This window comes from Heptranchias perlo, chromosome 13, assembly GCF_035084215.1.
Source record: "Heptranchias perlo isolate sHepPer1 chromosome 13, sHepPer1.hap1, whole genome shotgun sequence".
Classification (NCBI taxonomy): Eukaryota; Metazoa; Chordata; class Chondrichthyes; order Hexanchiformes; family Hexanchidae; genus Heptranchias; species Heptranchias perlo.
In genome coordinates this window covers 3,284,465-3,298,727 of record NC_090337.1, presented here as the reverse complement: position 1 = coordinate 3,298,727, position 14,263 = coordinate 3,284,465, and the positions used below count along the sequence as shown (strand labels likewise).

The 14,263-nt window shown below is 49.7% G+C and overlaps 1 protein-coding gene across 1 annotated transcript; it reads right to left on the bottom strand.

The window, feature by feature from the left end:
• Positions 1–3,738: 3,738 nt before the first annotated feature.
• On the bottom strand, positions 3,739–14,040 carry LOC137330961 (urotensin-2B-like). Its single transcript, XM_067994540.1, has 5 exons — positions 13,972–14,040; positions 11,519–11,644; positions 7,479–7,516; positions 6,656–6,740; positions 3,739–5,121 (listed from the first exon to the last, which is right to left on the bottom strand). The coding sequence occupies exons 1-5, from the start codon at positions 14,015–14,017 to the stop codon at positions 5,096–5,098; spliced, it is 321 nt and encodes a 106-aa protein (XP_067850641.1). The 5' UTR covers positions 14,018–14,040; the 3' UTR covers positions 3,739–5,095.
• Between the last annotated feature and the right edge of the window lie 223 nt (positions 14,041–14,263).

Genomic DNA, 14,263 nt, shown 5'->3' with positions numbered 1-14,263 from the left:
ACTGGCCCTCCGACAGTGCAGCACTCCCTCAGTACTGACCCTCCAACGGTGCAGCGCTCCCTCAGTACTGGCCCTCCGACAGTGCAGCGCTCCCTCAGTATTGACCCTTCAACGGTGCAGCGCTCCCTCAGTACTGGCCCTCCGACAGTGTAGCGCTCCCTCAGTATTGACCCTCCAACGGTGCAGCACTCCCTCAGTACTGGCCCTCCGACAGTGCAGCACTCCCTCAGTACTGGCCCTCCGACAGTGCAGCACTCCCTCAGTACTGGCCCTCCGACAGTGCAGCACTCCCTCAGTACTGACCCTCCGACAGTGCAGCACTCCCTCAGTACTGGCCCTCCGACAGTGCAGCACTCCCTCAGTACTGACCCTCCGACGGTGCAGCGCTCCCTCAGTACTGGCCCTCCGACAGCGAGGCGCTCCCTCAGTCCTGGTACTGGAGTGTCAGCTTGGCTTATGTGGGCTGAAGTCTCTGGACTGGATCGAACCCACGACCTTCTGAATCAGAGCTGAGCCTGGCACTGGCTGATTTTATTTTTCCCCAGTTCTGGGGCTCGAAGGACAATTAAAGCGCCCCCTGCTGCTGCTCCCAGTGACATCAGCTCACTCGGCACAGGCCGGGGGTGGAGCCTGGATCTTTCCTGCTCGGATACCAGGCTGAATATGGAAAGTTCAGAGGGGAAGTGAAAAGGGAAATAAGAGGGGCAAAGAGAGAGTATGGGAATAGACTGGCGGCCAACATAAAAGGGAATCCAAAAATCTTCTAGAGGCATGTAAATAGTGAACGGGTAGTAAGAGGAGGGGTGGGGCCGATTAGAGACCATAAAGGAGATCTACTCATGGAGGCAGAGGGCATGGCCGAGGTACTAAATCAGTACTTTGCATCTGTCTTTACCAAGGAAGAAGATGCTGCCAGAGTCTCAGTAAAGGAAGATATAGTTGAGATACTGGATGGGCTAAAAATTGATAAAGAAGAGGTACTTGAAAGACTAGCTGTACTTAAAGTAGATAAGCCACCCGGTCCGGATGGGATGCATCCCAGGTTGCTGAGGGAAGTAAGGGTGGAAATTGCAGAGGTACTGGCCATAATCTTCCAAACATCCTTAGATACGGGGGTGGTGACAGAGGACTGGAGAATTGCAAATGTTACACCCTTGTTCAAAAAAGGATAAACCCAGCAACTACAGGCCAGTCAGTTTAACCTCAGTGGTGGGGAAACTTTTAGAAACGATAATCCGGGACAGAATTAACAGTCACTTGGACGAGTGTGGATTGATTAGGGAAAGCCAGCACGGATTTGTTAAAGGCAAATTGTGTTTAACTAAGCTGAGAGAGTTTTTTCATGAGGTAACAGAGAGGTCGATGAGGGCAATGCAGTTGATGTGGTGTATACGGACTTTCAAAAGGCGTTTGATAAAGTGCCGCATGGTAGGCTTATCATCAAGATTGTGGCCCATGGAATAAAGGGGGCAGTCGCAACACGGATACAGAATTGGCCAAGGGACAGGAAACAGAGAGTAGTGAGTAGTGGTGAACAGTTGTTTTTCGGACTGGAGGGAGGTGTACAGTGGTGTTCCCCAGGGGTCGGTGCTGGGACCACTGCTTTTCTTGATAAATATTAGTGACTTGGACTTGGGTGTACAGGGCACAATTTCAAAATTTGCAGATGACACAAAACTTGGAAGGGTAGTGAACAGTGAGGAGGATAGTGATAGACTTCAAGAGGATATAGACAGGCTGGTGGAATGAGCGGACACATGGCAGATGAAATTTAACGCAGAAAAATGTGAAGTAATACATTTCGGTAAGAAGAATGAGGAGAGGCAATATAAACTAGAGGGCACAACTCTAAAAGGGGTGCAGGAACAGAGAGATCTGGGGGTATATGTGCAGAAATCGTTGAAGGTGGCAGGGCAGGTTGCCAAAGTGGTTAAAAAAGAATATGGGATTCTGGGCTTTATAAATAGAGGCATAGAGTACAAAAGCAAGGAAGTCATGATGAACCTTTATAAAACACTGATTCGGCCACAACTGGAGTATTGTGTCCAGTTCTGGGCACCGCACTTTGGGAAAGATGTGAAGGCCTTAGAGAGGGTGCAGAAGAGATTTACTAGAATGATTCCAGGGATGAGGGACTTCAGTTACGTGGACAGACTGGAAAAGCTGGGGTTGTTCTCTTTGGAACAAAGACGGTTGTGAGCAGATTTGATCGAGTTATTCAAAATCATGAAGGGTCGCGACAGAGTAGATTGAGAGAAACTGTTCCCTTTGGCGGAAGGGTCAAGAACCAGAGGACACAGATTTAAGGTGATTGGTGAAAGAACCAAAGGTGACATGAGGAAAAACTTTTTTACACAGTGAGTGGTTAGGATCTGGAATGCACTGCCCGAGGGGGTGGTGGAGGCAGATTCAATCATGGCCTTCAAAAGGGAACTGGATAAGTACTTGAAAGGAAAAAATTTGCAGGGCTACGGGGATAGGGTGGGGGAGTGGGACGAGCCGGATTGCTCTTGCATAGAGCCAGCACGGACTCGATGGGCCAAATGGCCTCCTTCCGTGCTGTAACCTTTCTATGATTCTATGAGTCTATGGTGTTGGGGGCTCAGTCCCTCAGCAGTTGGAGCATTTGCTCACTGACCTACCCAGGGAGCCCTGATTGATGTTTCCCAGAGCTGTGATGCATTTTTTGGCAAATCTTATCATTTTGTCCTCGGTTCAATAAATGCAGTTTCTTCAATGTTGCTGAAAGTCTTTCATTAATGAAAGTGCCTCAGTGTGACTGTAAAATATTAATTTCTAAAATGTTGATGAAAGAATGAGGCTGTGAAATGACAAGTGACCCTGGTGACTCTGTGATTAATGCTTTGGGTTCCAGTGTACATGGGAACAACACCACCTGCACGTTCCCCTCCAAGTCACACACCATCCCGACTTGGAAATATATCGCCGTTCCTTCATCGTCGCTGGGTCAAAATCCTGGAACTCCCTACCTAACAGCACTGTGGGAGAACCGTCACCACACGGACTGCAGCGGTTCAAGAAGGCGGCTCACCACCACCTTCTCAAGGGCAATTAGGGATGGGCAATAAATGCCGGCCTCGCCAGCGACGCCCACATCTCCAGAATGAATTTTTAAAAATTGAAGAGTCCAAAGCACAGAAACAGGCCATTCGGCCCAACTGGTCATGTCAGAGTTTGTACTCCACATGAGCCTCCTCCCACTCTAATTACCTCTTCCAATCCTGCCCCCATATCCCTTTATTCCCTTCTCCTTCATGTATGCATCAAGTCTCCCCTTAAATGCATCAATGCTTCAACCAGTCTGTACGGCAGCGAGTTCCACATTCTCACCACTCTCTGTGGAAAGAAATTCCTCCTAATTTGATCTGTGAGTGGATATCTTCGATGTGGGGAAACTGTTTCCACAAATGGAGCATAATTATGATCGTCATTAATACCATAAGATAGCACAAAGTACCCTTCACTGTCACACACCTGTGTGCACACACACACACACAAGCATACAGACACATAGATATACACAGGCACACACACGAACACACAGATATACACGTACAGACATATACATGTACACACACATACACAGATGTAGACACAGACCCACAGACAAGCATGTACACACATGTACACACACACCCGGATTAGGATTCGGGAAGATTGCTGACAGCAGATAAAACCAACAGTGTTACTCACACAAACCTCTTTCAGGTGTGGTTGATACTTTATTGACCTGGACATCAGACGGGAGTTAACTCACGTAATGTAAATACAAGTCGGCTCTAAACAGATCACTTCAGGAGGGAGAGGAACATCTCACAGGAATTCATGCTGATCTTTAAACAGGTCCTTGAACGAGATCCCAACTGGGCTTGAGCTCATTTAGCATGGCAGGAGAGAGAGGGATCACAGCGAGACAGGGAGAGTGTCAGCTTTAGTAGGTGACCACTCTTATAGAGAGCTGCTTCAGTGAGCAGTGAGTTGATCAGTGCTGTGATCCTGCAGAGGAGCCTCATTTGACAGGGAGTGAGGGGGACAGGATCTGCTTCCTCCAATAATGGGGGTCTCCACTCCCACTGACTGAGGCTCCGCACTGGGGCCGAAGCATCTCTCAACTCAGCTCAACGTCACGTGGACCTCCAACCAGCTCCTTATAGACACACGATTGCCGCTGACCTCTCCCACTGACCATGAAGGCACTCGAACCCTCGGCTGCTTTGCTGGAAAGGTTGAGGGGCACCATAGCCGTGAGGCAAAGCTCTCTGTACAATGCCCAACGGCATACCTCAACTCCAACCTCAGAAGGGCATCCTCAACTGCACCATTGCTCCATTGCCCACACCAGCCCTCCGGTGGCCTCTCTGAGTGAGATTGTGGAGTAAAGCTGTGTTGAAACTGGATGGCAGGTTGGTGTTGGACGCTCACATTCAGCAGAAAGAGGAGAGGTGCATCCCATCGGTCTCGCTGGACCTGAACCCAGGTCCCAGAGGGTGAAGGTTTGTGTCAAACCCACTACACTATAGAATCATAGAATGATCTAGCACAGGAGGCCAATCGGCCCATCGTGCCTGTGCCAGCTCTTTGAATATCAACTCTGGACAGTGTTAAACCCACCCCATTAAAGTTTAGGATTTTATTGAGTATGACAGGAATACTCTCTCCGATTAGGGGTTGCCAACTCTGGTTGGTTGTTTTCCTGGAGGTTTCACCACCTGACCCCCTCCTTCCAACCACCTCACCCAGTCGAACAGCCTTGTTTTCCAATCTCCAATATTTCTGCAACTAATAGACAAAAGTGATCACAGAAAATGAAAAATAACACAATATTTTTGACATTTCTCCCCCTGGGGTTTTGCTCGCAGCAGAGTCCTGGAGATTCATCTTTCGGTCCTGGAGGGTTGGGAACCCTATCCCCGATGGGGGGGTTCCTCGTGCGTTAAATTCTTTTGTCAATCATGGGGGCTCCTGAATCGATATTGAAAAATACACAATGAAAACACACGAGTGAATAATTCCACACTGAGATCCGGTGATTCTCGATTGTTGCTGCAGCAGAATTCTGGGAACGGAATGAGTCTCAGACGCAGTATTTCCAAAAGCAAGCTGATGGAGACAAGAAATCAGACAAAAGTTTGAGTTAGATTGGAACAAAAACAGTGAAAAAACAGCTGTGGAATACATTACATGGCAAGGAAACTCATGCAGACAGGATGGATGGGGTGAACAGACAGTGAGAGCTGCTCCTGGAGAGAAGACACTGGGGACCTGGGGAGAAGATGGGTAGGTGGGATTGAGGGATATGGTGAGAGGGTGGGGTTGAGGGATATGGTCAGAGGGTGGGATTGAGGGATATGGTAAGAGGGTGGGATTGAGGGATATGGTGAGAGGGTGGGGTTGAGGGATATGGTGAGAGGGTGGGTTTGAGGGATATGGTGAGAGGGTGGGTTTGAGGGATATGGTGAGAGGGTGGGTTTGAGGGATATGGTGAGAGGGTGGGTTTGAGGATACGGTGAGAGGGTGGGGTTGAGGATACGGTGAGAGGGTGGGGTTGAGGATACGGTGAGAGGGTGGGGTTGAGGATACGGTGAGAGGGTGGGGTTGAGGATACGGTGAGAGGGTGGGGTTGAGGATACGGTGAGAGGGTGGGGTTGAGGATACGGTGAGAGGGTGGGGTTGAGGATACGGTGAGAGGGTGGGGTTGAGGGATATGGTGAGAGGGTGGGGTTGAGAATACGGTGAGAGGGTGGGGTTGAGGATACGGTGGGGAGCGGTGAGGTAACTGATGTATAAACACATCCCCCAGAACCCACATCCCAGGAAGGAGGAGGAGGGAACTGAATCTGAAAGACTTTGAGCCGATGGAATATATTTGGATGGACGACTAACCCTCTTGGCATTGGGTAATATCTTGACAAAGACCATAAATCACCAACTCAGACCAGGTCACAGCCTGACACATGTGATCAGGAGCTGTTTAGCTCAGAGTCAATACCTCGCTCCATTAAAAGGCTGACATCTATCTACAAACTGGAAAAATCACAACAGCTGCCCCATGTCCTTTGGTGCACCGACTGGATGAAACCATGGCCCTCCCTCCTGTTCGCCTCCCCCCACCGCCTCCCTCCTGTTCGCCTCCCCCCACCGCCTCCCTCCTGTTCGCCTCCCCCCACCGCCTCCCTCCTGTTCGCCTCCCCCCACCGCCTCCCTCCTGTTCGCCTCCCCCCACCGCCTTCTCCTGTTCGCCTCCCCCCTCTTCTTACCCGGTCTGGGCCTATAGGTGACTCCAGTCCCACACCAACGTGGTTGACTCTTAACTGTCCTGTGAGGTGGTCCAACAAGCCCCTCATTTGTATCAAACCGCTCCCGATGGTTAAGAAGGGGCCTCACCACCACCTTATAGAATCATAGAATCATAGAAGTTTACAACATGGAAACAGGCCCTTCGGCCCAACATGTCCATGTCGCCCAGTTTATACCACTGAGCTAGTCCCAATTGCCTGCACTTGGCCCATATCCCTCTATACCCATCTTACCTTCTCAGGGCAACTAGTGATGGGCGATATCCCCAGAATGAATAAAAAAATGTCACTCTATATCTGAAAGTCCTGACAGAAATTCATTGTAAGATAAACTGTACCTCGTTTTGTGGATTGTAGTGAGGAGATTCTGTTTAAGATGTGGGAGTTCCTGTGATTGGGGCGATGACCTTTCACTCTCTCCCACTGTAAAGAAAAGGGTTAAAGAACGTCAGAAATCCAAAGGTCAGGGGTCAATGCAACTTACACCCGGAGTCAAACTCAGTCTCGAACTTTCTCCCGAAGATGCGTTCTGCATCTAGACTGCCCTCTGGTACCGCACCCACGTGATGAGGTCGACGATGAGTGGCGGCAAGCTAGTCAACTGTGGGGGGCATCACAGCAAGCCCACAGCAAGTGGACATTAAGTGAGCCCTGTCCTCACTTAATGTCCACTTTCCAGCAGGGGTCACTGGGCAGTGATCAGGAGCAGGAACCCTGGCTGATTTCCCCTCTCTCTCTAACCCAGGGGTCACTGGGCACGGATCAGCTAACTTAGCACAGACGAGGAACAGAAACAAGTGCGGTTTCAGAGTGTAGCTCAGATTAATTGACCAGGAAATCAGACTGTGGACTAGGGCCTGTAACCAGAGGCTCCAGGTCGAAGGGTTGGGTTTCTGTCTTTAAAAGAAATGACAGAAAGCTCCTCCCATTCAGTCACATGACCAGAGTAACTCCGCAGGACAAAATGTCCTGAAAGATCCCACAGACAATATTAGAAGAAGAGCAGGGGAGTTTCCTGGTGTCCCGGGGGGGTTGAGTACTGGGAGTGACAGAGGGCTGATCGACCAGGGGGTGAGTACTGGGAGTGACCGGGGGGTGAGGCTGAGAGCTGAGTATTGGGCTGACACAGCAGCCCCATCAATAAATATCTGTCTCACTCACCTCTGCAAGTTCTGCTGGTTTGTGCCTCAGCTTTATATCTGGAAAAAACAGAAAATGAGATCAGTGTGAGTGGAAGCTTTCACTCTCCAACCACTCACAACTTGGGCTCTTCAGAGACAAGTTTTTAATTTTCTCAGTTCTGACCCAGAAACTGCTGAATCCCCCAGGGGTCCAGAGCCCCGGACCCCTTGACCAGCGATCGCCTGCGAGTCGGGACAGTAAGTGCTGGCAACATATCCAATCACAGGGCACAAGCTAGCCCTCCCTCCTTCCCTCCCTCCTTCCCTCCCTCCTTCCCTCCCTCCAAACACAAGCTCAGCATCTCCTCAACTTTGCTTCTTGATTCACCTCATCCAGGGGAGGAAGTGATGCTTCAGGTGTACAGAGCCTTGGTCAGACCCCATCTGGAGACTGGGTTCAGTTCTGGGCACCGCATCTCAGGAAGGAGAGATTGGTCTTAGAGGGGATGCAGCGCAGATTCACCAGAATGATACCGGGGCTAAAAGGGTTAAATTACGAGGCCAGGTTGCAGAGACTGGGCTAGTATTCCCTCGAGTTTAGACGATTAAGGGGTGATCTAATCGAGGTGTTTAAGATTATTAAAGGATTTGATAGGGTAGATAGAGAGAGACTATTTCCTCTGGTGGGCTAGTTCAGAACAAGGGGGCATAACCTTAAAATTAGAGCCGGGCCGTTCAGGGGTGATGTCAGGAAGCATTTCTTCACACAAAGGGCAGTGGAAATCTGGAACTCTCTCCCCCAAAAAGCTGTTGAGGCTGGGGGTCAATTGGAAATTTCAAAACTGAGATTGATCGATTTTTGTTGGGTGAGGGGATTAAGAGATACGGATCAAAGGCGGGTAAATGGAGTTAAGATACAGATCAGCCATGAACTAATAGAATAGTGGAAATGGTTCGAGGGGCTGAATGGCCTCCTCCTGATCTTACCTTTCTCTTCGGTCAGCCCTGATGCTGTCCAGCACTGTGTGTCGTGGCCCTAGACAACTCCCAATGAATAAACAACAGAAATTCTCTGACTCTGAAGTTTTGGTCGATCGGGAAGTTGTGGTCCTGGTGCTGAGAGACTGAACCAGCGTCATGGAAAATGTGGCGGTGTCTCTGTGACAGAGCAGAGCGAGGCTCTATTATTGCACCTTCACCGATCGGCAGCAATTAACTGTCCTTTACTTTGTTCTGCTCCTGTTTCTTGGATTGGAAGCCGGTTGAATATGAGCAATACTTTAGTCTGAAGCTAATGAGAAGAATGAAGCCTCGTTTATTGTGAGCTGGTCAAAGAAAACCATTGATGAAGAAGCCCAGAGGTTTCATTGACGAGGAACCAAAGAACTCTCATTATTTCCCTGACACAGAAAGAAATCATTTGCAAATGGATTACCCGAGTGTGAGTATCTTGTTGGTCCTCAATGTTTAAAATATGAATGGATCGATATGAAAGGATATTTAGAGCTGTTGATTCACGGGTGATTGTCTTCATCCTCATTAAACGGACATGAAAGATGTCCCTCTTTCATCTGCCTTTCAAGGCGGATATTATTTCCATAAACGAGTGATTCATTCACTGAAATACAACATTAAAGGGGCCAGCCTCGTCGCAAGGCCTTTGAATTAATGAAAAGTAAAAGAGAACAAGCTGTTTAAATTTGGGGTCCCGGCTCAGGCAGAGAGAACTGTTCTCTCACAGGACACAGAATTTACAGCACAGAAACAGGCCATTCGGCCCAACTGGTCTATCCCGGTGTTTATGCTACAGGTGAGCCTCCTCCCTCCCCTCTTCATCTCACCCTATCAGCATATCCTTCTATTCCTTTCTCCCTCATGTGTTTATCCAGCTTCCCATTAAAGGCATCAAACCTAGAAAGTAGAAAGTCGTCAAGGACAGTGGATGTGAGAGAATCCCAGAGAAGGGAATGGATTCAGGGAAATTAACTCGACCCGTACAGATTCCACCTGCGAATTACACTAATTTAAAACCCTTCTATCTGACACCGTGACTGTCTGTTACTGAGACTGGGATCGCCCAATCCTGCCCCGCTGAATGCACATCTCTAATTGTCGCCACATCATCCCTCTTTGGTGAAATTCATGCTTTGAGTTCGTCTGTGATTTATCTGTAATATTCCCTGTTTCATTGACTCCTTGCTCCCTCTAGAATTAGACTGGATCAATCCCAAACTAATCCCACTGCCCTGCTCTCTCCCCATAGTCCTGTATCAATCCCAAACTAATCCCACTGCCCCACTCTCTCCTCATAGCCCTATATCAATCCCAAACTAATCCCACTGTCCCACTCTCTCCCCATAGCCCTGTATCAATCCCCAAACTAATCCCACTGTCCCACTCTCTCCCCATAGCCCTGTATCAATCCCAAACTAATCCCACTGCCCCACTCTCTCCCCATAGCCCTATATCAATCCCAAACTAATCCCACTGCCCCACTCTCCCCCATAGCCCTGTATCAATCCCAAACTAATCCCACTGGCCCACTCTCTCCCCATAGCCCTGTATCAATCCCAAACTAATCCCACTGCCCCACTTTCTCCCCATAGCCCTGTATCAATCCCAAACTAATCCCACTGCCCCACTCTCCCCCATAGCCCTGTATCAATCCCAAACTAATCCCACTGGCCCACTCTCTCCCCATAGCCCTGTATCAATCCCAAACTAATCCCACTGCCCCACTTTCTCCCCATAGCCCTGTATCAATCCCAAACTAATCCCACTGCCCCACTCTCTCCCCATAGCCCTGTATCAATCCCCAAATTAATCTCACTGCCCCACTCTCTCCCCATAGTCCTGTATCAATCCCAAACTATTCCCACTGCCCTGCTCTCTCCCCATAGCCCTGTATCAATCCCAAACTAATCCCACTGCCCCACTCTCTCCCCATAGTCCTGTATCAATCCCAAACTAATCCCACTGCCCCACTCTCTCCCCATAGCCCTGTATCAATCCCCAAACTAATCCCACTGCCCCACTCTCTCCCCATAGCCCTGTATCAATCCCAAACTAATCCCACTGCCCCACTTTCTCCCCATAGCCCTGTATCAATCCCAAACTAATCCCACTGCCCCACTCTCTCCCCATAGCCCTGTATCAATCCCAAACTAATCCCACTGCCCCGCTCTCTCCCCATAGCCCTGTATCAATCCCAAACTAATCCCACTGTCCCACTCTCTCCCCATAGCCCTGTATCAATCCCAAACTAATCCCACTGCCCCACTCTCTCCCCTTGGCCCTGTATCAATCCCAAACTAATCCCACTGCCCCACTCTCTCCCCTTGGCCCTGTATCAATCCCAAACTAATCCCACTGCCCCACTCTCTCCCCATAGCCCTGTATCAATCCCAAACTAATCCCACTGCCCCACTCTCTCCCCATATTCCTGTATCAATCCCAAACTAATCCCACTGCCCCGCCCTCTCCCCATAGTCCTGTATCAATCCCAAACTAATCCCACTGCCCCACTCTCTCCCCATAGTCCTGTATCAATCCCAAACTAATCCCACTGCCCCACTCTCTCCCCATATTCCTGTATCAATCCCCAAACTAATCCCACTGCCCCACTCTCTCCCCATAGCCCTGTATCAATCCCAAACTAATTCCACTGCCCCACTCTCTCCCCATATTCCTGTATCAATCCCAAACTAATCCCACTGTCCCACTCTCTCCCCATAGCCCTGTATCAATCCCAAACTAATCCCACTGCCCCACTCTCTCCCCTTGGCCCTGTATCAATGACTCTGTTAGTTTCCTACCTTCTCTTACGTCTCTAAGATTTCTATCTCCGTTACTCAACTTCCTCCCGAGTATTTTAACATTTTAATTTGACCCTTGCCCCTCCCTTGCCAGTTTCAGTCCTCTCCCCACTTCCCTCACTGCTCTATATTTAACCCCAGTACCAGTTCCTTTCAGGTGAAGACCATCCCATTTGCCCCTGAACTGGTCCCAGTGATCTCACGAGTTATTTTATACAGCGGTGTGGGATGTCAACCAGCCTGGTGTTATGGCTGCTCCCTGTACCTGTAAACTCTGCTCTCTTCACATCCCTCACAGCCATTTCCAGACTCCTCCCCAGAAGCTTCATCACCAGTTCCCTCGAGATTTCTGCATCGCCACTGTCTTCTCCACCAAGAAAGGTAGATTTCTCTGCAGGAAAGAAAGAAGAAAGAACTTCCATTTATTTGCGCCTTTCATTTGCTCAGGACGTCCCAAGTTGCTGCTCAGGTGTGGAGTCAAAGTGTCCAGTTCGACCCTGAGCATCAATCCCAACATCTGACCCATCACCAAGACTTCCGACTTCCAACACCAGAAATCATCAGCATCAGTCTCCACCCATACCTGACTCCCACTGTGGAAATACTCAGTCATGCCTTTGTCACTGAAACTAAAGAAGGAGGCCATTCAGCCCATTGCATCTGTGCCAGCTCTTTGCAAGTGCAATCCAAAGCTAATCCCACTGCCCCGCTCTCTCCCCATAGCCCTGTATCAATCCCAAACTAATCCCACTGCCCCACTCTCTCCCCATAGTCCTGTATCAATCCCAAACTAATCCTACTGCCCCACTCTCTCCCCATAGTCCTGTATCAATCCCAAACTAATCCCACTGCCCCACTCTCCCCCCATAGTCCTGTATCAATCCCAAACTAATCCCACTGCCCCACTCTCTCCCCATAGCCCTGTATCAATCCCAAACTAATCCCACTGTCCCACTCTCTCCCCATAGCCCTGTATCAATCCCACACTAATCCCACTGTCCCACTCTCTCCGCATAGCCCTGTATCAATCCCAAACTAATCCCACTGCCCCACTCTCTCCCCATATTCCTGTATCAATCCCAAACTAATCCCACTGCCCCGCCCTCTCCCCATAGCCCTGTATCAATCCCAAACTAATCCCACTGCCCCACTCTCTCCCCATATTCCTGTATCAATCCCAAACTAATCCCACTGCCCCGCCCTCTCCCCATAGCCCTGTATCAATCCCAAACTAATCCCACTGCCCCACTCTCTCCCCATAGCCCTGTATCAATCCCAAACTAATCCCACTGCCCCACTCTCTCCCCATAGCCCTGTATCAATCCCAAACTAATCCCACTGCCCTGCTCTCTCCCCATAGCCCTGTATCAATCCCAAACTAATCCCACTGCCCCACTCTCTCCCCATAGCCCTGTATCAATCCCAAACTAATTCCACTGCCCCGCCCTCTCCCCATAGCCCTGTATCAATCCCAAACTAATCCCACTGCCCCACTCTCTCCCCATAGCCCTGTATCAATCCCAAACTAATCCCACTGCCCCACTCTCTCCCCATAGCCCTGTATCAATCCTTACCCTCCACACGAGCGAATAGTTCTAATCACACTTACCCCACCCATTCCCATCTCCCTTTAACCCCTTTTCCTTTGTCCTCTCCAGTCTAATCCTGAATGTTGACAGTTTCTACCTCAGCCACTAACCCTGGGAGTGAATCCCACGGACTCACAACTCTCTGTGTGAAAAAGTTTCTCCCGCTCTCGGGTCTAAATCTCTTACATTTAATCTTGTATCGATGGCCCCTCGTTCTTGGCCCTCAATCACTGGACACAATCTGCTTCCATCTACCCCCTTCCCATCCTTTCATCATTTTATACACTTCGATCACATTGAACTGTAATCTGTGTTGTTCTCACAAAAAAAGACCCAATCTTTCTGCGTATGTGTGTCACACCAGGCAGCATGCTCGTGAATCTGCCCCGTCCTCTCTCTAAAGCCTCGACATCCTATACTCTGGGGCCCAATACTGCACACATTCCTCGAACTGGCGTCCACCTTGCCTCAGTGAGTCGCACTCTCACCTCTGAGGCAGCAAGTTGTAGGTTCATTTCATCACTGCAGACACTTGAGAACATAATCCAGGCTGACAGTCCCAGCTCAGTCCCGAGGGAGTGCTGCACTGTCAGAGGTGCCGTCTTTTGGATAAGACTTTAAACCAAAGCCCTGTGTGCCCTCTCAGGTGGATGTAAAAGATCCCATGGCCACTATTTCGAGGAAGAGCGGGGGGAGTTCTCCCCGGTGTCCTGGGGCCAATATTTATCCCTCAACCAACATTACCGAAAAAACAGATGATCTGGTCATTATCACATTGCTGTTTGTGGGATCTTGCTGTGCGCAAATTGACTGCCAATTTCCGACATTACAACAGTGACTACACTTCAAAAGTACTTCATTAGCTTCGGGACGTCCTGTGGTTGTGAAAGGGGATAGATAAATGCGAGTTCTTTCCTTTAACAGAGCAGAGCACAGCTGCTTAAAGTAACCTCCGTCCTGTCACCGCAATTCCTTCTCTTTAGCTCCGGTGACCCACCGCAGGCTCAATATTCCCAGCTCACTGTTTATTACTGACTTATTCCAGCTCAAAGTGAATGTAAAGACAATTTAACACCCGTGCGTTACATCTGCGACCACCTGAGATGAAGGGTGACCGCCTGACACTTACCCCCTTGGGGGATCGGACCACCTTCCACCAGGACCAGCAAACCCATCAGAAGCACAGCCCAGGTCCGGAGGGAGAGCTGCTTCGGGCTGTCCATACTGGGCTGGGAGTCCTCCTGCAATGAAAGCGGGGCGGGGAGGGAGAACCTTTTAAAGCGCCGCCCGGGAGACTCTCACTCACCATCTGACCAAGTTGGGTTTATTGAGAGCGCCGTGGAGCGGGTTAAATCGATGGAATAAATCGTCCGACCAACTTACTGTTAATTAACCTGAGGCTGGAGCTGAAGGTTTTTTGG

Excerpts from the sequence above, each read along its gene's own strand:
- LOC137330961 (XM_067994540.1), bottom strand. The coding sequence starts at position 14,017 with ATGGGTTTGCTGGTCCTGGTGGAAGGTGGTCCGATCCCCCAAGGGG. Across the intron at positions 11,645-13,971 it reads TGGTCCGATCCCCCAAGGGG|AGAAATCTACCTTTCTTGGT; the intron begins GTAAGTGTCAGG and ends TCTTTCCTGCAG. Across the intron at positions 6,741-7,478 it reads AACCAGCAGAACTTGCAGAG|TGGGAGAGAGTGAAAGGTCA; the intron begins GTGAGTGAGACA and ends TTTTCTTTACAG.